The sequence below is a fragment of the Hypanus sabinus genome, chromosome X1 (assembly GCF_030144855.1).
Source record: "Hypanus sabinus isolate sHypSab1 chromosome X1, sHypSab1.hap1, whole genome shotgun sequence".
Lineage (NCBI taxonomy): Eukaryota > Metazoa > Chordata > Chondrichthyes > Myliobatiformes > Dasyatidae > Hypanus > Hypanus sabinus.
In genome coordinates this window covers 49714856-49738098 of record NC_082738.1, presented here as the reverse complement: position 1 = coordinate 49738098, position 23243 = coordinate 49714856, and the positions used below count along the sequence as shown (strand labels likewise).

At 38.8% G+C, this 23243-nt stretch overlaps 1 protein-coding gene across 2 annotated transcripts in view; it reads right to left on the bottom strand.

The window, feature by feature from the left end:
* Positions 1–11396: 11396 nt before the first annotated feature.
* The window catches only part of g6pc3 (glucose-6-phosphatase catalytic subunit 3), a 30734-nt gene continuing 18887 nt past the window's right edge, over positions 11397–23243 (bottom strand). The window contains exon 6 of one of the 2 annotated variants that reach the window (XM_059956571.1): positions 11397–18427. In XM_059956571.1, the coding sequence (XP_059812554.1) occupies positions 18064–18427 (364 nt within the window). In that variant the 3' untranslated portion in view covers positions 11397–18063. The remainder of the gene's footprint in view (positions 18428–23243) is intronic. The other variant, XM_059956572.1, reaches the window with a different exon arrangement.

Genomic DNA, 23243 nt, shown 5'->3' with positions numbered 1-23243 from the left:
GAAAATTAATCCACCGGGATTTTTTCATTCACCTAATTTCTCGCCGACTCTTATTAAAGTGAATTTAAATGTAGAAATGTAATTAATTCTGCTTGTAGTGCTGATGTATCTGCCCTTCAGGTCAAGCATTTTATGAGGCATCCGCTCGCATCTGAAGATAACGGACAAGCAGGAGACTGGGAGAAAACTGCCTGTAGCGGAGCAAATGTGAACAACTTTAAACACTAGCCAATTCGTTCCATTTTGATTTAATGGAGAAAAACTTTGATTTATTGCAAAGTACACTTCAAGGTAATTTAAGGAAATTCAAGGAAAAGTATGATTTTTCAAAAAAGTCACTGAACACAATGTGCAATTATGTAAAGGACGGTTTGTCCAATGTATGTTGTCATGTTTTAACAATCCATTTTGTCGATGCAGATTAATGCGCCCCCAAGCGTCTTCCCAGGGGAGCGCAGCAGCGGCAGTGGTGAAAGGCAAAGGTTTGCATCTGTGTAGGACTGATAATCCCGGTTCGTACTCGTGTTACAAAATGGAGTAGGTGAATGCTTTTGCATGGGGAAAGTCAGCATGCTTCAGTGGCCAAAGGTGCCACTTTAGGGCTTTCATTTTGATGACGTTGGTTTCGTTTACCTCTTGTTTAATTTCTTGTTTTAGTTCCACAGTTTCTGGCTCAATTTCATCCTCTTCTTGTTTAATCAGGAGGCAAGAAGAACCTGCCCTTCCAAATGTGCCTTTGGAAGACTTGATTGAATGCTTGCTCGAACCACTGGTGTTGTCCTAAAATATACCCCACGTTGAATGAGCACATTTTTAAAAGGGCTGGTTTTATATTGCCTGTATGTCAATTTTTAACTTGTTTGAATGCAAACGAATACTGGTTTCTCTGTCAAAATATTTGGTCAGACCAATCGAGCTTTTTTAGATACATGTTCCTGATGCTGTGCTTAAAATGTTGCTGCCACATAAAAATATTTTTTTCACTGCGTGTTAATTATTTGGTCTGAATTTATTTTTATTTTAAATATTGATCCTCAACTACTATCAGTGAATAAGGTAATCATCACTTTGCTGTTGTAATTCTTGCTGTGTATAGATCTTTTTCTTAAGCAGTCTTCTTCGAATAATGTGATGTCAGATTTACTTTGTGAGTTATAGAGCACTTCAGGGCATTTTGAAGTTGTGAAATGTGTTTGAAAAGTATCATTTTTTATTTAAGTTCAAATATCTACTTCAAGTTCCAAGTTTATTGTTGTCATAGGAATACATATACTGGACATAAATACCATGAAAGTTAGCTTTTTTCAACAGCACAATATATTACAAGACAAGGACAAACACATAGACATAAACAATTATCTAATATATGGTCTTATTTCTGTCATAATTACCTACATCATTTCTGATGGTTTACTTCTCAGTTCTGCATGATTGTACATTGTAGTTTTGAAGTAAGACTTGAATTTGAAACTTTTTTGACTCACTAAGGAGTCACAAAATCTCAGTGTGCTTTTAATCTGATCGATAAATATTGTGAAGAGGATTTACTGTTTTCTTTCATTCCTTCAATGAGTTGTTCCAGGTGCAATGAATATAACTGATTATTGGAATATTAAACTAGAACTGCAAGAGGATGGGAACCAGAGCACTGGAACAGAGTCATGATAAGCAGGTGCTCTGGTTTCCTTACACATCCTAAAGACGTATCGGTTGATAGGCTAATTAGCCACTGTGAATCATTGCTCTAGGTAAATGGTTCAATCAGGGAGATTGATGGGAACACAGGGAGAATAAAATGGGATTTGTGTAGAACTAATGTAACTGGATATTTGATGGCCAACGTTGAGTTGAACGGCTTGTTTCCATGCTGTATGACTATGATTCTTTACTGGGATAATAAGGTTTGAAATGGAACTGCGCAGCAAACATGCAGACATTAAATGTAAGTTAATAAAATGATTTATAGAAATGAGCAATCCAAACTACTAGGTTTATTTCCAGAGGCAGAAAATTCAAAGCAGAAGTTAAGCTCTGATGTTAAGTGATGTGTGGCAAGAAGTAGCTTTGGAAGAGGTGTGTGGAGGGGACAGTTACCGTTAAAGAATAGTTGGGCTGAAACATTTATTTTCCATGAGGTAGGCTCCATTCCTAATACACATAGTTGCCAATTGTTTTTCTGCATCATACAATAGAAAATAATTTTTCCCCAGAATGAAATATGATAATGACATTTCCCATCCCACATTTATTTTTATTTAGAGATAGGCCTTTCCAGCCCAATGAACCCACTGCTCAGCTACACCAATGTGACCAATTAACCTGCTGACTCGTAAATCTCTGGACTGTGGGGATAAATTTAAGCACCCGAAGGAAACCCATGTGGTCACGGGAGAACGTACAGACGGCAGCAAGAATTGAACCTGGGTCTCTGGCACTGTAATAGCATTATGTTAACTGTTGTGTCATATATAAACTGAAAATGATGTTTCCCTACTCCTCCAGCTCCAATGCCCAAATGTCAAGACTAGCCATCTGAACAGTGATCTGAATACACAGATCTGGTCCTTGACAACCCTTCAACTGCCTAAAAATGTCAGTCCTAATCAGCTACATTCATCCCAGTCTGAATAACTGTTGAATGGATCATGATCCCCATCTGCATCCACAGCATCTAAACTCCATCTTGTAGTGCAGATAGAGGTTGGCAGGTATGACGTTGTGGGCATCATGGCTGTAAAAAAAATAGTTGGGAACTTAGCATCCAAGGACTCACATTTGATTGAAAGGACAGGCAGGTTGCCAGAGGGGGTGGGGTAGTTCTGTTGGTTAAAAATAAAATAAAATAGAAAGAGGTGACATAGGATTGAAAAATGTAGAATCCATGTGGGTGGGGTTAAGAAACTGCAAGAGTAAAAAGACCCTGATGGGAGTTATACAGTGTCTATAAAAAGTATTCAGCCCCCCCCCCCCCTGGAAGTTTTCATGTTTTATTGTTTTACAATATTGAATCACAGTGGATTTAATTTGGCTTTTTTTGACACTGATCAACAGAAAAAGCCTCTTTTGTATCAAAGTGAAAACAGATCTCTTCAAAGTGATCTAAATTAATTACAAATATTAAACACAAAATAATTGATTGCATAAGTATTCACCCCTCCCCCTTTAATATGACACACCAAATCATCACTGGTGCAGCCAATCAGTTTTAGAAGTTATATGCTTAGTTAAATGGAGATCTGTTTTTGGAGACCTGTGTGCAGTCGAGGTGTTTGAATTGATAAAAGATAAAAAATTGATAAAAGCTGTTGAGTCAGTATCCTGGCAAAAATTAGACCACGAAGACAAAAGAACACTCTAAACAACTCCACAAAAGGGTTATTGAAAAGCACAAGTCAGGATACAAGAAAATTTCCAAGTCACTGAATATCCCTTGGAGTACAGTTAAGTCAATCATCAAGAAGTAGAAAGAATCAGGCACAGCAGTAAATCTGCCTAGAGCAGGCTTTCCTCAAAAACTGAGTGACTGTGCAAGAAGGGGATGAGTGAGGGAGGCCACCAAGAGATCTGTGACAACTCTGGAGGAGTTACTAACTTCAGTGAATGAGACGGGAGAGACTGCGCATACAACAACTGCTGCCCAGGTCCTTCACAGTTGCAGCTTTATGGAAAAGGGGCAAAGAGAACGCCACTGTTAAAAAACTCACATGAAATCTCAGTTAGAGTTTGCCAGACATCAGCTGGAAGAAGGTTTTATGGTCTGATGAAACCAAAATTGTGCGATTTGGCCATCAGACTAAATGCTATGTTTGGCACATCATCAAAAACACACCATCCTTGTCGTGAAGCATGGTGGTGGCTGCAATTAATTTTGATCACTTTGTAGAGATCTGTTTTCACTTTGACATGAAAGAGTCTTTTTCTGTTGATCAGTGTTCATTGTAAAAAAAAGCCAAATTAAATCCACTGTTACTTAATGCTGTAAAACAATAAAATGTGAAAACTTCCAAGGGGGAGTGAATACTTTTTATAGGAACTGTATACAGGCCTCTGAAGAGTAGCCAGGATGTGGGATATAAATTATAACAGGAGATAGAAAAGGCATGTAATAAGGACAATGTTACAATAATCATAAGGAGATTTTGATATGCAGGTAGATTGGGAAAATCAGGTTGGTGCTGTATCCTGAGAGAGAATTTGTAGAATGCCTACAAGGTGGCTTTTTAGGGCGGCTTGTGATTGAGCCCACTAGGGGAAAGGCAATTCTAGATTGGGTGGTGTGTAATCAACCAGATTTCATTAGAGGAGCTTAAGGTAAAGGAACCCTTAGGAGACAGTAATCATAATATGATAGAATTTACCCTGCAGTTTGAGAGGGAGAAGATAAAGTTGGATGTATCAGTATTACAGTGGAGTTATAGAGGCATGAGAGAGGAGATAGCTGGTTGATTAGAAAGGGACACAATCAGGGGTGAGGGTAGAACAGCAATGTCTGGAGTTTCTGGGGCAATTTGGGATGTGCAGGATAGATACATCACAAAGCTGAAGAAGTATTCTAAAGGAAGGATGAGGCAACCGTGAGTGACAAGGAAAGTGAAAGACAGCAAAAAAGCCAAAGATAGGGCATATAATAGAGCAAAAATTAGTGGGAAGTTAGAGGATTGGAAAGCTTTTAAAAATCAGCAGAAAGTAACTAAAAGCCATAAAGAGAGAAAATGTGAAATATGAAGGTAAGCTAGCTAATATTATAAAAGAAGATACTAAAAGCTTTTTCGGATATATAAAGAGTAAAAGAGAGGTGAGGATGGATATCGGATGGCTGGAAAAAGACACTGGTGAGGTAGTAATGGGGGACAAAGAAATAAATTTACAAAGTATTTTATGTCAGTCTTCACTGTGGAAGACATTAGAAATATACCAGAAATTCTGGAGTGTCAGGGGTAGAAGTGAGTGTAGTTGCTATTCCTAAGGAGAAAGTGCTTAGAAGCTGAAAAGTCTAAAGTTAGCTAAGTCACCTGGACCAGTTGGACTACACCCAGGGTTCAGAAAGAGGTAGCTGAAGAGATTGTGGAGGTATTAGTAAAGATCTTCCAAGAATCATTAGATTCGGAAATGGTTCCAGAGGACAGGAAAATTGCAAATGTCACTTCACTCTTTAAGAAGGGAGGGAGGCAGAGAAAGGAAATTATAACCCAGTTAGCCTGGGTTCAGTGTTGGAGTCCATTACTAAGAAAGAGGTTTCAGGGTACTTGGAGGTGCATGATAAATGAGGCCAAAGTTAATATGGTTTCCTTAAAGTGAAATCTTGCCTGACAGATCTGTTGGAATTCTTTGAGGAAATAACAGGCAGAATAGACAAAGGAGAGTCAGTGGATGTTGTTTACTTGGATTTTCAGAAGGCCTTTGACAAGGGGCTGCACATGAGGCTATTTAACAAGATAAGAGCTCATGGTATTACAGGAAAGATACTAGCATGGATAGAAGATTGGATGACTGGTGGGAGAAATAGAGTGGAATTAAAGGGGACATATTCAGGTTGGCTGTCGGTGACTAATTGTGTTCCGCAGGGATCAATATGGGACCACTTCTTTTCACATTATATGTCAACGATTTGGATGATGGAGTTTTCAGATGATACAAAGTTGGGTGGAGGGGCAGGTAGTGTTGAGGAAGCAGGGAGTCTGAAAAAGGACTTAGATTAGCAGAATGGGCAAAGAAGTGACAGATGGAAAATAGAGTAAGGAAGTGTATGCCCATGCACTTTGTAGAAAGAATAAAGGCATAGACTATCTTCTAAATGGGGGAGAAAATTCAAAAATCTCAAAGGTGCAAAGGGACTTGGATGTCCTTGTGCAGGATTCCCTAAAGGTTCACTTGCAGGTTGAGTCAGTGGTAAGGAAGGCAAATGCAATGTTAGCATTCACTTCGAGAGAACTTGAATATAAGAGCAAGGATGTGATGCTGAGGCTTTATAAGGTATTGGTCAGACTGCACTTGAGTATTGTGAACAGTTTTGGGCCCCTTATTGAAGAAGATATGCTGGCATTGGAGAGGGTCGAGAGGAGGTTTACAAGAATGATTCCAGGAATGAAAGGGTTAATGTTTGAGGAGCGTTTGATGGTTCTGGAGCTTTACTCGCTGAAGTTTAGAATGAGGGGTGATCTCATTGAAATCTATCGAATATTGAAAGGCCTAGATAGAGTGAATGTGGAAAGGGTATTTCTTGATTCTAGGACCAGAGGGCACAGCATCAGAATAGAGGGATGTCCATTTAGAACATAAATGAGGAATTTGTTTCACCAGAGGGTGGTAAATCTGTGGAATTCATTGCTGTGGATGGCTGTGGAGACCAAGTCATTGAGTATATTTAAAGCGGAGGCTGATTAATCAGAATGCTAAAGGTCACAGGGAGAAGGCAGGAGAATGGGATTGAGAGGGATAATAATTCAGCCATGATGTGGGCTGATTGGCCTATTTCTGTCCTACGTCATGGTCTTATGGTATTCCTGAAGCCAGGTACCTTCCACTAGATCTCATTCCTCTGGACTATTCTTTGGCCAAACTGTGGAATGTTATTTTTGAACAGGTAAGATTGGCCATCAATATAATTTAGCTGATGTACCTTAAACTTGGATGGCATAGCATCGAAAGTAAATCAAATGCTGGTAAGCCATGTTTGTGATCAGTTCCAGATCAAATTCCAGGCAATTATTAAACTCATCCTGTTGTCAGCCACTCTTTCAACTCTGTCCTGATTTGCATGTCAGTCTGCATGGTATGAATTTATCATCCATGTAATGCTCTTGAACTACAGCGGATAGATGTAGACATTGGCCTGTCATAAAGCAGCTCTTTGGGAAAAGTGTTGTAGTGTGTTCCTGTAAGTTATCTAAATTCTAAGGCTATTCCTCACAAGAAATTGCAATCCCCAAACCCCAATCTCATTTCTGACCCTAGACTAGGGGACATACAGTGGTGCAGCTGTTTGAGTAGCTCCCTCACAGATCCAGCAAACCGGGTTCAACCCCGATCTCCAATCCTGTCTGTTTGCATGTTCTCCCTGTGATTGCATACATTTCTCTGCTTTCCTCCCACATCCCTAAAATGTATGGGTTGTTCACTGTAGGTTAGTGGTGAAATTTGATGGGAATATGTGGAGAATAGATCAAGGTAGGACTAATGTAATAATGGGAATTTTCCAGTAGGTGTGGTGTTGGTGGGCCAAAGACCTGTTTCCATGCTGTATCTATGATCCTCAGTCCATCTGATATCGCTTTTACTATCACTGCCAACATGAACGTGCCTCTACTTCCCATCTGCTGCCCTCTTCAGGAATGGTATTTCCTACTCGCTTTCCAGAGCCCCAGTGGTGCCATCAGTCTCCCCAGTCACAATCTACCTATCCAGATGCCCTCCCTCCTTCCTTTTCTCCCTCACCAACTTCCAGCCTTGGTCACAATACCAACTCAACTTTCTGAGCTTGACCTTGAGAGAAGAGTATACAGTAGTATGTTATTTTGTTACTAGCATAGTCCTGCAACTACATCTGCAATATTCCAACATACCTCCAGGGTTTGCTGACTATTTCAGACTGTGGTCCATTCCAGCAGGGCAGTGATCTTGAAAACCTGGCCCTTTTATGGTTGGTCTCCTGGAGAGGCTTAAGAGTGTAATGTTTTTTTCATTGAATGCAGTAAATTTTATTTTATTTAGACATATATAGCACAGTAACAGACTCTTCCAGCCCAACAAGCCTGAGCTGCCCTCTATGACTGTATTTTGCAATATGAGGAAACCTTTGAAGAATATGATGTTGATAAATAAAATACGTTTTCCTCGTGTGATGTATTCTCACCGTTTTATATTGTGTAATTATTGAGCATGTACAAGATATTGCAAATATGAATTCACATGATTTGTTAATTGGAACCAATGTTGTTATTTTTTGTGAAGACTTGCAACCAAATATTTCAAAATGGTGTGCAGTTGGACAAAATGCTTTACGTATTAACACTTACAGCCAGGAACACACTCTTCTCACTGCTGCTATCAGGAAGGAGGTACAGTAGCCTTAAGTCCCACACCACCAAATTCAAGAACAGTTATTTCTCCTCAGCCATCAGGCTCTTGAGCCAGAGGATTCAACTTCACTCATTCTAACACTGAACTGATTCCACAACTTTCAAGGACTCTACAACTCAGGTTCTCAATAAATTGTTCATTTATTTATTATTATTTAGTTTCTTTCCTCTTTTTGTATTTGCACAGTTTGTTGTCTTTTGCACATTGGTTGTTTGTCCATCCTTGTTATGTGCATTTCCTCATTGATTCTATTGTATTTCTTTGTGAATGCCTGCAAGAAAATGAATCTCAGGGTAGTATACGATGACCTATATAACTTTGATAATAAGTTTACTTTGAACTTTGAAGTGTTATTCATGAATAGAATATAACCAAAGGTTTGATTATATATACTTTAAATGATTGTACTTGCTGTGTTAATTCAGAATCTAATCCACCATCTGGGATCACTCAGCATATCCCCACCTACAGCACCTGACCCAGATGGGGAGAGGTGATCTTGCTGACCTTCTGCACCTTGTAGTTATGCAACGAGGCCTCAATAGTGAGTAGGTGGTTTCCTTTGATAGGAAACAAGTCTGTGGGTGGAGCTTCATCTCCCATCAAAGCTGAGAACTTTATAAAAGCCTTTTTTAAATATTTCTGAAATTGAGGGATATGTAAAATGTAGGCAAATACTTTACAGATATACTTACAGCAAAATATTTATTTTTTATTAAAACATACAAATTAATGTTAAAATAAAATGATTTAAATTATTTAAACATAGGCCCAGAATTGTCACCGAGTCTGTAGAGTCTTTGACCCTTTGCCTGGTATGACTGACAGGACATTAAGGGATCGGCTGTTGTATGAACAATATGTCCAAGAGTTGCTGGAGTACCACATAAGCCCAGACCTTGCTTGAATGGGGAAGCCAGTTCAGCCCACTCCATTACTGTCTTGTAACTCATTCTAACCTCTATCCAAACTCTATCTTTAACCTCTATCTAACTTTAGCCTTAACAGTCACACACTTACAAATACTGATTGCAACATTTCAATGGTAAACTGAACCATCTTCCTCAAGCACAAGTTGGTTAAAAGAACAAATTCCCTTAGAGACACCTCCTTATATACCCTCACGAGTGAGCAGGGCATGGGTGGGGTTAATGCTTAATCCTGACTGGCTGGATCTGAACAGTTATTTCTGATTAGTTAATTAAGATGGTCAAATTTACCATTGAAATGTCGCAATCAGCATCTGTAAGTATGTGACTGTTAAGACCAAAGGATAGTATGAATAGATTTAATAACCAGTAGCAAAGCTTCTGTAGGCAGTCATTTTAACCTCATCACTAGGTAGCACCAGCTTTCATTTTCTGGGACCTAAAACAGAGTATAAAATAACTATTACACCACGATATACATGTTTCATTAATCAAGGTGTTTGCACTAACACTAATCACCAAGGCTTCTGATCTTCATTTACTTTTTACTTTACGTGGAATCGCATCTCACCAAGAGACCACAACAGGGAATATAATTGATTAAAAAACTTTACTCTTTGAAACGCCTATAGAACACTCTACATCAATAAAATACAGCCACAATAGAGTGGCAATTTTAAATGATATTTCCAAGTATTTTGTTTCCATAGAATTGACATAACAATTTGTAATTCACATCAGCGCAATCTTCCAGTGATACAGAAACATAATGACACACACTTATCTCTTGTAGAATGCAGTAAAACCTTCTTATTTAGTCAATACTGAATGCAATTTAACTGTTCTGACCTGCAGACTAAAACAATAATCACTGGCAAGGTTAACCAAACCTGTCAATGTAAGGTACATGAAATACTAAAACCAGATAGAGGTTTATAAAATTATGAGAGCCATCGACAGTCAAATTCTTTTTTCAGGGTAGTAGTCTCATGAACTAGAGGACTTGCATTTAAAATGCAATGGGGGAAGTTTAAGGAAGATGTGCATGGTATTTTTTTTTACACAAAGTGTGATAGCTGCTTGGAACAGGCTGCCAGATAGTGCCATTTAAGAGGCTTTTAGATAGACGCATGAATATGCAGGGAATGGGGGATATGGATTGTGTACAGACAGATGAGAACTAGTTTAATTTGATATCCTGCTTGACACAAATATCATGGGCTAAAGGGTCTGTTCCTGTGCTGTACTGACATATTCTATGTCTTATGTAATAAAGACTTTGTAATGGTCTTTATTGTAGTAAATAAAATTTAAAAAATAATAAAAATGTAATAAAGCATTCGGGCTCTCACGACCAGACTATGTAACAGTTTCTTCCCCCAAGCTATCAGACTCCTCAATACCCAGAGCCTGGGCTGACACCAATTTACCGCCCTCTACTGTGCCTATTGTTTTGTTTATTGCACTGTTTTGTGCACTTCATGCAGTCCTGGGTAGGTCTTTAGTGTATTTTTTTTTTGTGTTGTTTTATGTAGTTCAGTGTAGTTTTTGTACTGTTTCATGTAGAACCATGGTCCTGAAAAATGTTGTTTCATTTTTACTGTGTACTGTACCAGCAGTTATGGTCGAAATGACAATAAAAAGTGACTTGACTTTTTGCTTCCATTATAGCACTGCTATTTATTCAACATTTGCTGTGTCTGCACAATTTTATTGCAGAGTTTGGATTTGCATCTGGTCTGTGGCCAATGTACCCTGACCTTTTATTTGTAGGAATAGCATATTTAATTTTCCATTGCAAATCTGTTCAGGCTAACTCTATACTGTATGCTTGTAGGAACTTTAAAGAAATGTCACAGGAGGATGAATACTTTTGTATTCGGCGGAGCAGGCACAACAGGCTGGATGGCTTAATTCTGCTCCTATGTCTTATGGTCTTTGCATGTATCTGCCTCAAAATTAGATTCCATCGACTTTGTGTGCTAAAACACTTCTTGCGCTAAACCTATCCATTGCAACAATTGTGAAACTGTCCAAGATACTCTTTGAAGCAAAATTAGGGGTTTACAAGCAGAAACAAACACTAAATTGAGGTTTGCATGATTCTTACCTGACCCTTCAGTTTATCCCAGCTGTACAGAAATATAAAATGGGGATTACCCCTCAATTTTACAGTATCTATGAGAGCCACACAACAGTAGCATATCAGGTTGCCATAGAGATCACAATGACTCGGGTGAGAGAGAGACACTCACACTTTCACTTCAAGGGACAATGTCATAGTCAATGAGGGTTTTGCCAGGAGGGTAATCCTGTGTGGCAAGGAGATCAGGACACCTATGTAAGAAGAGCCTAGTAGGAGCAGCTAGTCTCCACCAGGGATGATGCAGGAAAGAAATTTCATATCCTCACAAGATATGTCAGGCTGTCATTGCTTCGATATGGATGGCATGGTAATCAAATGGTTAGCGTAATGCCACTATAGCACAAGCGACCCAGGTTCAATTCCTGCTGCTGCCTGTAAGGAGTTTGTATGTTCTCCCTGTGACTGTGTGGTTTTCCTCCCACGTTCCAATGATGTACACTGCATAGGTGTCAATCTCAAGGCCCGCGGGCCATATCCGGCCCAGCGGACAATTATATCTGGCCCACGAGATCATTCTAGATAGATCTATTATTTTAATTATTAATGGCCCGGCGATATGAAGCCTATGATTGTAAGTTAATACCAATCATAAAAATAATGCTTGCTCAGCAGTCTTCTTCATAAGAAACGGAATTTGTGAAGTGAAACACTTTGTAGTTATAGCAGAGACTGAGACACATGAGAACAGGCTGAAAAAACGGAGGCAATGAAAGCTGCGTTCGCACGCGCCCGACTGATCCAGCCCCCATGAAGCTGCATTTTGCCCAATCCGGCCCGTGACCTAAAATGAGTTTGACACCCCTGACTACAGGGTAGTAGGTTGATTGGTCACATGGGTGTAATTGGGCCCTGTTACGGTGCTGTATTTCTAAATAAAATAAATGAGAGAGCGGGAATCCTCAGTTTTTTATTGTAGAGGTCCTGCATTGTTAAGCCAGGTGCCACTCAATATCCACAACAACACAGGCTATTTAAGTAACCAGAGAAGCAATTCATTATGTATGAAAATCAGTTCTACAAAAAGCCTGAACCTGAAACGGGTTTCTCTTTCCACAGATGTTGCTGGACCTGTTGAGTGTTTCCAGCATTTTATGGTTTTGTGTTCTGCTCATTGCAGTGTACCTGCAAAGCTGGGTGTGAGTGATATTTTGTGTGACCTGGGCTCCCATGACTGATATTTGGTGCTCCATGTTAATGGCAGCATTTGGGGTACATGGTTCCATTGAGGCCTTCCCTTTAAGTTCTTTATCCAAGTGCATGGGATGCCGGGGTGGTGGTACAGGCAGGTACATTAGGGACATTTAATTAATTCTTAGATAGGCACATGAATTGAAGAAAAAGCTATTGGAAAGGTAGGACGAAATTGATAGCTGAGTTGTTTAAAAGGACAGCACAACATTGTGCCCAAAGGGCCTGTGCTGTGCTCCAAAATCCCAGTTGAAATTAAAAGTTGACAAAATTATTTCTTTAGGAATACTGATGTAGCAAATTAGGAAACAAGGCAAAGATTTGCAGTGACTGCTTGATAAGATCCCGTAGTGAGGTAGGTAAGATTCAAAGTAATCTTGAGCTCCTTACAGGGAGCAGTCTGGATGGGAGAGTGTGACAGAATGTCTTTCTAAAGTCATGTATCTCAATGACAGTGCTGGAATATTGGAGCCTACAAATGTATTGTTCATCAGAGGGATACAGGTAGGATGTGACTCTTCTCAAACTCTGCATGTATAAACTCTTCACAAATGGGCACATCTGTGCCTCTTGCTCTGAAAAGTATCCATTTATTGCCATAACAATACCTCTAATGATGGCATGCTGCAATGAGTGGGTATCTTCAAGGTAAATGCTGCACTCGCTGTTCGCATAGACTTTAGAATTCTCCTATAGTCTGATTTGCTCCCAGTTCTACTGAGACTACTTCATGACAGTCATAGTGTGGAGCTTTAAGTTCCAATGTGTTTGGACGTACACTACACAAACAGTGAGTCACACCTGTCTCTGGGGAAAAAGGTTAAGTGCCTTATTGTGGATGACATTTGGAAGTACCCAGTCCATTAGGCATAGGAGCAAAATTAGGCCATTCAGCTCATTGTGACTGCTCTGCCATTCAGTCATACCTGATTTATTATACATTTCAACATAATTTTCCTGCCTTTTCCCTGTAACCTTTGACACCCTTTATAATCAAGAAGCTCTGCTTTCAAAATATCCAATGACTTGGCCTCCACAGCTGTCGATGACAATGAACTCCACAGATTCATCACCCTCTGGCTTAAAAAAATTCCTATTTCATATTTGGTGTTATTTCACCCAGAAATAATTGCTCGTATGGTCTGCTGGCAATAAAATCATATTTTATGTGGTTAGCTATTTTTAAAAAAGGAAATATGCTATCTAATTTCTTATTAGTGGATTTATCACATCAAAATTAATGTAATCATTTTCTTTTTAAGTTGTTTTTAATTTCCTGCAACTATTAGTTTTGCAAGCAGAATTAAGAGAAAATTACAATAAGCACCGAATAAACTCCATTATTGTCTATTAATAACACCTAAAGTAAATAGAATAGGTATATCAGTCATTGGAAAAGAAGTCCTACAAACATAAGAGAGGACTTTGATACAGTAATAGCATCTAAAAATACAATGATCACCAATATTTAACCTTACAAGCATTTTCAATTCACGTGACTGAATGATACTTTGGAAACTAGCACAAGCAATTTTAATTCAGAAAGGAAGATGGAAAGCAGGACTTTACTGGCCAGTCTATTTAATATCTATCACAGGGAAACTTAGAAAAATTCAAGGTCATCAGGTAAAATCTACATGGTTTTGTGAATGGGAAATTGTGTTTGACCAATTTATTTGAGTTCTTTAGAGAGCAACATGTTCCATGGATACCGGTGAATGTACTATGCTTCCAAGAGATATCAAGTGGTGTGCTACTACCATTCCTTCCAGAGTTTAAGATGTGACTGTTAAGTTTGCCAATTATATAATGGTATGTAGGAATACAAGTCGTGAAGAGGACAAAAGAGATTTCAACAGGTTCAGTGCACAAAAAGCTGGTAATTGGATTACGAGAGAAAATATGAAGTTGCCCATTTTGACCAGGAAAATACAAAAAAAGACATTTATTTTAACAATGGGAGACTTTAAACGCAGAAGAACCCAAGCATCTTAGGGCATGATCAACAAAACAACAGATAGGCAGATACAGCAAATTATTTGTAAATTATATTATTGTTTATAGGTAAGGGAACTGAACACAAATGTTGGGAGGACTGGTGTGATCACATCTATAATACATTGAACAAAATTGTTTTTTTGGGTTTCCTTATTTAAGTATGGATGTTAATGCTTTGGCAGCAATTCAGAGGTTTAGTCAAAGGGGCTAACAAAGGTTTAATGAAAGGGTTAATGTATGAGGAGCATTTGATGGCTCTGGGCCTGTGCTGACTAGAGTTTAGAAGAATGAGAGGTGATCTCATTGAGACTCATCAAATATTGAAAGGCCTAGATAAAGTGGGTTTTCAGTCCGAAACGTCAACTGTACTCTTTTCCATAGATGCCGACTGGCCTTCTGAGTTTCTCCATTATTTTGTGTGTGATGCTTGGGAACCTGTGGCATTTATTGCCACGGATGGCTGTAAAGGCCAAGTGTTTAAGTATATTTAAAGCAGAGATTAATATGTTCTTGATTAGTCAGGGTGTCAAAAGTTATGGAGAAAAGGCAGAAGAATGGGGTTGAGAGGGAATGGCAGAGCAGTCTCGATGAGCCAAATGGTCTAATTCTGCTCCTATGTCTTACAGAATAACATCTGGAATGAGCAGGTTCTCTTTTTTTAAAAAACTTTTTTTATTGAGTTTTCAAATGATTATAGAAAGAAAAAAAATATACCCTTCCCCCCTCCCCCCTAACATCCCTATAGAAAAAAAGGAAGAAAGAAAGAAAGAGTGCCTGGATATCGGAAGATCCCCACATGCTCCACGGAGATCGTAATAACTTTAGTATATATATTTATTTCTTTCCCCAAATAACCAATTATTTTATCTTCGGAGCACCTATATATTTAATCCTTTGTAAATAAGGGCGCCAAATTTTCAAAAATGTTTCATATTTATCTCTTAAATTATAAGTAATTTTTTCAAGTGGAATACAGCTGGAAATTTCATTCTTCCAACGATCTATACTTAAGTATGAATCTGATTTCCAAGTAACTGCAATAGCCTTTTTGGCTACTGCCAGTGCAATTTTTATGAATTTTCTCTGATATTTATTCAATTTGGGTATCGGTTTTATCCCTTCAATATCGCCTAATAAAAATAATATTGGATTATGTGGAAGTTGTGTTCCAATAATTTGTTCCAATAAAACTCTTAAATTTGTCCAAAAAGGTTGAATTTTAGAACAAGACCAAGTAGAATGTAAAAAAGTACCGATTTCTTTGTTACATCGGAAACACTGATCAGATAAATTTGGGTTTAATTTATTTATTTTTTGTGGTGTAATATATAATTGATGTAAAAAAATTATATTGCACTAATCTTAACTGGACATTTATTGTATTTGTCATACTATCAAGACATAGTCTTGACCAATTTGTTTCTTCAATTTTAATATTCAAGTCACTTTCCCATTTTTGTCTTGACTTATGGATTCCTTGTTTAATTGCCTATTTTTGAATCAAGCTATACATACAAGAAATAAATTTTTTAGTTTTTCCTTTTTGAATTAAAGTTTCTATTTCATTAGATTTTGGCAATAACATTGTTTGACCTAATTTTTCTCTTAAATAAGCCCTTAATTGGAAGTAACAAAAAAGTGTTGTATGATACTTTATATTTATTTTTTAATTGATCAAATGACATTAATATACCTCCTTAAAACAATCTCCTATATATCTAATCCCTTTTTGAAACCAATTATATAAAAGTTGATTATCCATTGTAAAAGGAGCAGGTTCTCTTATGAGGAAACGTTGAATAAGCTAGATTTGCATTAACTGTTATGAAGAAGAATGAGAGGGAACTTGATAAAAACAATTGAGTGTAGTTGACAGGGTGGATATAAAGAGGATGCATCCTCAAGGGAGAACCTAGAACTAGGATCACTCTTTTAAGAATTGTCTTAAAAAGGCTTATCCATCTTAAGACATAATGAGTGTTTTTTCTCCTCTGATGTTTGTAGATCTTTGAAAATCCCATGTTTGAATCATACTGGAAGCAGAGCCTTTAAATAATTTTAGGGCAGCATTCATTAAATACTTGTTAAGCAATGGAGTGAAAGGTTACCACTGGCTAGCTCTGAAATCCAATCAGATCAGTATGATCTTACTGAATGGTGGAGTATACCCGAGCAGCGAAGTAGCCTATTGCTGCACCTATCTGTTCCGGCCCAATATCCAACTTACGCTTAACAAAATTGAAGATATGAACAGAACCTGGAAAATTCAGATGAAGTGACAATGGTATCATCTTAACATTTTAATTTTAAAAGTAAGCTTATGATTGCCTCTAGATTAAGGAGATAATGGAAAATTTTATATGGTAGTCATAACAAAGGATGCAGAAAAAATTCCTGAGGATGTTACCAGCCAGGACTGGAGGGCTGGATAAGCTGTTTTCTCCTTCTTCTCTCTTGGAGTGTATGAGGCTGAGGGGGTGACTTTATAAAGGTATATAAAATCATGAGGAGCATAGTCTTTTTTTTCCCCCAGTCTAGGAGAGTCTAATCTAGAGGCTATACATTTAAGGTGACAGGGGAAATAATTAAAAGGAAAACTAAAGGGGAAATTTTTTTAAACACAGAGGGTGGTGGATTGTTGGAATGAGCTACCAGAGGAGGTTGTAGAGGCAATGAGAGAGGTCAGAGGAGAATGGCCAGACTGGTTCAAGCTGACAGGAAGGTGACAGTCACTCAAATAACCACACATTACAACAGTGGCGTGAAGAGCATCTCTGAATGCACAACACGTCAGGTGGATAGGCTACAGCAGCAGATGACCACACCGGGTTCACTCCTGTACCTAATGAAGTGGCTATTGTATGTAAGGCAAATAAGATTATTCTCAGAGAGACATTGTGAGTTGGGCTGAAATGCCTGTTTTCTGACTTGATAAAGTGAGGTCAAGTTATAGAGGGACTAGGAGGAACAGCCAGAAACATGGGCAGAAAAGTCAGCAGAACAGGGAAGTTGGAAATAATTAGCAGAAGGAGGAGAAGGTCAACAATGCACTTGAGCAATGGAAGGACCAAAACTGACCTACAGACTGTACAAGTTTTGGGCATATGTATATAACTAGGGTACCCAAGGCTTTTGCACAGTACTGTAGTAATATTATGTATTGCACAGTACTGCTGCCATACAAAAAAAAAATTTCATGACATATGCGAGTGATGATAAACCTGATTCTGATTATGGGTCTCCATTGTGGTCTGAGCGTGGAAAGGGGGCAGCGAGAGGGGAATCATGGTTGGAAAAAGGGGAAGAGAGAGGGGAGGGAATGGGAAACACCAGAGAGACATTCTGTAATGATCAATAAATCAAATGTCTAGAATCAAATGACACCTTGCCTGGTGTCTCAGGGCTGGGTGTATCAGCACCTGCACCAGACACACCTAAGACTTGTACAGTACTGTATGCCTTAGTTAACTAAGTTGACATCATATATGAAGGGTAGTAGTCAGGTAGTTGCCTGTCTGGTTATGGAAACTTAGAGCTGTGGGAACGAGGGCTAGAAGTCAGACACATCTGCAGTGCATATCACTAAACAGTATAGCAAACTCTCAAAAGTCTCACAGCTTTGATTCAGATGAGCACACAATATTGAGGTGGTCTTGGGTGGCGTATATTAGTATTAATAGTGCATCGGGGAAGGCAAAAAGCACTTAATTTTTTGCTTTGGTGTTACTGTTGTTTCTTAGTTGGCTGAATTTGAAAAATGGAATGAACCAGCCAGGGCATAATGGCAGTCACCAGAATGGGAACAAATGCATTCTTCAGGTAAAACAGAACATAAAACAGGATAGTGGAGTACGTTGGTATTGGGACTTGATCCATTATCTCAATGATGAACTCACAGAGAACAATGCAGACTACTTTCATCTTCCATGTCATCTTCCATCCCAATGTACTGGCATACAACGGTGAGGAGAGTCCAATGCCAAGTCCGAGGATTGCCCCTGCATCCCTGCTTAGTGAGGAAAATGGCCTAGTGTCCAGTCGGATCCATTCAGGATTGGCACACCACTTGGTAGCAAGCAAAAGTGTCCTAGAACATCCAAGACTGAATTAGTTTCAAATGAGCATGCACCTTTAAACATAATAAAATTCTTACATATTTTAATTTGCAACCAGAGTCAAGGCAATGTTTTTATTGGAGTTTTCATTATGTGCTTCAGCCTATCAATAACTATTCCTCCCACATGTACAAAAGAAAGGAGAAAAATACCTATTTTAGAATCCACTTTTTTTAAAGCCTGGTTGCTTAGAGCAATGTTCAGAAGATTAATTCCTGCAGACTGTGGGAAAAGCCTGAAGAGTTGACATGCTGACATTAAATATTGGCTCTGCAACAATGCAACATTGAATATTTGTGTAAAAGAATATCAGACTAACCATTACTTCTCCCTGCCTGAAAGCTCTGATCAGATTGGCATAAAACCGTATGATAAGAATTTCAAATTGTGTTGCAAAACAGTGCTTTGTAAGCACTTCTGTGTGTGGAACTCTGCACACTTCAAAGCACTTTCTCGGCTCCAAAACACTGACTATATCAACTGTTAAAAGAAAAGATTTTCATCACAGGAAGAAAATAGTCACCTTCTTCCTGCTTGGCAAAGAAAATAGCTGTTGTTAACAACAAAATAATGAAGGGAACAAAAATCACTGGGCATATGTTTGCTGAGTGTAGTAAATTCAGAGGCTGCAACAAAAAAAAAATCAATCTGAAGTACTTCAAAATCATAAAGGTAAACCCTTGAAAATCAAAGGAGTGAAGTAATTTTTCATTTGAAGTCTTTCTTCCTGCAAGAGGTATTAATTCCATTCTAAATAAAGAGCTCAGTGTGTGAGATTATAGGATGATACAGAGTCTGCTTGCATTGCAGAGAACTAGGCTGAAACCTGACTTCGACTACTGACAGCGTGAAGTTCACATGCACTCAGCATGACCTTGTGGGTTTTCTCTCTGGGTGATCCATTTTCCTCCAACAACAAAGATTAAATGGCCACTGTAAATTACCCTGGACTGAGGTGAATGGCAAAAAAGAATAATACACTGTACACTGATGGGCTTATGTGAAAAAGAGCTTGTTACAGGGAAATAAGGACAGGGAAAACATTCTTTCAGGATTGCTCAGTTGAGAGCCAGCATGGACCCGATGGGCTGAATTGGCCTGCTGTGTTTTTTTTTAAAAACACAAGCCTAATTGGAAAATAATGATGTAAATTGAGGGATATTCCTCAAATGATTATTAGTAAAAGGTAATCAACATAACTCCAAGCTAAATTATTCAACAGCCTTCATTTATTTAATAATTACTGAAACAACTTGGGGAGCTAAAAAAGAACTCAGAGAAAATCAACAGATTTTCTGAATGCTTTTATGAGCAAAAAGGAAATAATTTTGAGTTAATATATACTTTTGATTTAACATACACAGGATGCCGCTTCCCTGCTCCAGTCTCATTCTTGCCATTTTCTGGATAAAGTGGAATTCTTTGAATCAAAATTGCAGTGAAGAATTTCTTGGACGAGAAATTTCCACAAGGGCTGCTGTTATAATTTAATTAATTAACTAGTCTGGCTTCAATTCATCTTTTAGCAATATGAAAATAATCAGTTTATTGAGCAATTACTTGACCTGCTGCAGAAAAAAAAACTAAACAAAAAACATCGTTGTGTGTCTGCCGTTGTTCAAATCCTGAAGGCTTAATTCTTTTACTGGCCAAATGCATTTGAAACATTTATGTGCAATGAATTTAAAAAAGATCTGAAAGCCTGCCCAACTGAAAGCTGAAAACTAAACAAACACTTTACTGCAGTTACAAAACCATTCACAACATTTTCCAGGCTCATTTCACCTGTTGATTGCAAAGTCAGTTTCAGATTCATTCTGAAATTATAATGCCCATCTAAAATTAACAAACTACCTATATGAGTCTGGCATGAAAATAATTAACTAAAATTGCTCTGATTGTACTGATTAAAAGGTTGATACATAACATTATGAAGCAGCATCAAGGTGAGATGTCTTGCATTAGTCATGCTCTTAATTCTCAGTTTGTATACACTTTCATCCTACAAAGCTTCCCGTCCACTCCCCCCCCCCCCCCACCCATGTTTTGTGTTTTGTTACACCTTTGTGCTGAATTTCTGGTGTGCTCTTTGGTTCAGCAGCACACATGTTAAAATCATTTATTTCCAGACTGAAATGTGGTTGCAACCACATTGAATCACCTCATTTTGGAAATTTGACCACGTAGTCCCATTCACGCTAGTTGCATGTATGAAGATGTTATTTCCCATAAAGTGCTCTTTTGTCAGAGCTATTAGAACATGTTGTTCTAAGGTTTGCCTGCCAATTTAAAGGAGACCTCCCACAGCATTCAGAGCTGAGCTCCAATAAGCCAGCTCTAGTAGGACCCCTTTAATTTTAAGCATATCTGATCTATTTGTTAGCCAGAGAGCATCCACCAGGCTCCAATGTTGGACAACCACCAGGCACAGAAATCCAATTCTTCTTACATCTCTAGATTCCTTCCCCTCTGAAGCTTTGAACTCTATCCACACCAAAATTCCCAAATAGATCCCCCCTCCCTCCACTACCAGCCTCCTCTCCCCAAGAACCTCAGACAAGGCATCAATCACCATAATGTTACTTAAGTGAGAATAACCCTATCCAATCTCTGCTTACACCCCTCCATTCCAAGCAATATCCTGGTAATTGTCTTCTGCACTCACTCTATTGAAACCACATCCTCCCAATAGTGTGGTGACCAGAACTGTGCACAATACTTAAGTGTGGTCTTACCAATATTTTGTAACATGCAATATGACATCCAAATTCTTACACTCAGTCTCTCATCCTATGAAGGCAATCATACCAAATTATTTTTTCAGTAAACTGTCCGCCAATGTGGCCATTTTTGGTGAGCTCTGGACTCCTACTCCAAGGTCTCTCTATACAACAACACTCCTATGGTCCCTGCCATTTACTTTATATATTCCATCAGAATTTACCTCATTAAATTCCATCCATCATTGCTCCACCTAACTTTCTAGCTGATCTGCCTCCTTATGTATCCTTAGACACCTTCTTCACAACCTATGACTTCAATAATTTTCATGTCATCTGCAAACTTCTTAATCATACCATCTGCATTCTCATCCTGGTCATTTATGTTTATTACAAACAACAATGGTCATAATCCCAATCCCTTTAGTACACCTCTTGATCTCCAGTCAGTAAAACATCTATCCATCACTACCCTCATTCTATGACAGCCAGTATAGATCCAGTTTTCTAACATGCCTCTGATCACTTATGCCCAAATCATCTGCAGAAGCCTACGCGGAACCTCATCAAAAGCCTTACCACAGTGAAGATCAACTTGGGGCTGGGGAGAAGTGGGGTAAGGATAGGGATTAGAGAGCTGGGAGGTTGTGACTGGTAAAGGAAATGGACCGACGGAAGTACATTCAGAGTCGGCTGCTGGAGATTGTGGCAAGGTGTAGATGAGAGGAAATCAGTTGTTGGAGTGGGTGGTGAGCAGTGGGAAGTGGTATTGGTTGTTGGTGCATGTGTGGAGGTGCGGATTTTAGACCATAAGATCATAAGACATAGGAGCAGAATTAGGCTACTTGACCAATCAAGTCTGCTCTGCCATTCAATCCTGGCTGATTCATCCCCCTAAACCCCATTGTCCTGCCTTCTCCCTGTAAGATTTGATTTCCTTACTAATCAAGAACCTATCAATATCCACTTTTAATATACCCAATGATTTGGCCTCCATGCTGTTTTGTTTGGCTGTATTCATGTGTATGGTCAAATGATAATTAAACTTGAAACTTGAATTTGAACCATTTATGGCAATGAATTCCATAGATTCACCACCCTCTGGCTAATGAAATACGTCCTGTTCTAAAGGGACACCCTTGTATTCTGAGGATGTGCCCTCTGTACCCTCTAGGACATACTAACCCACTTTTGGAAACATCTTCTCCATGTCCATGCTATCTAGATATTTCAATATTTGGTAGGTTTCACTGGAGGATTGGGATGGGTGATAATCAGTGAATGGGGTCTTCTGGGAAGATTGTGTGTTTTGGGATGTGGGGTGCACAGTCACTACTGGACTGAGGTGAATAGAGAAGGAAATTTCTGAGAAAGAGGATCTCACTGAAACACGGGGTGGTTGGAGGAGGAGCTGGGGAAGTAGGAAGCCATGGACAAAGTCCCAGAAATTGTATCCAGGCATACATAGAATACCACTGCCATTGTCTGGAGTATCTATGCAATAGCAAGTCAAGTGTGCTGAAGCCTTTCTTTGCTGCATTGTTTCAATGTTAATTTATAACGTTGTCTTCCCCCCACCCCCTCTTTTTTTGAGTGTCTCTATTTATTTTGTCCTTCTCACATTTCTCTGTTGCTGACAAATAGAACATAGAACAATTTAGCACAGGAACAGACCCTTCAGCACATAATGTCATGCCAAACCAGCTAAAAAGTAAACCAACCACTCCCCCAGAAAAACTAATCCCTCCTACCTACACCATGTCCATATCCCTCCATCTTCCTCACATCCATGTGCCTATCCAAACGTCTCTTAAAAGCCTCTAATGTATTTGCCTCTACCACCATCCCAGGCAGTGGATTCCAGGCATCCACGACGCTCTGTGTAAAAAACTTACCCCTCACATCCCCCTTGAACCTACCCTCTTTCACCTTCAATGCATGCCCTCAGGTATTAGCCATTTCTGCCCTGGGAAAAAGATCTCCCCTGTCTACGTTATCTATGCCTCGTGTAATCTTATAAACCTCTATCGATCTCCCCTGTGCCTCTACCGTTCCAAAGAAAACAATC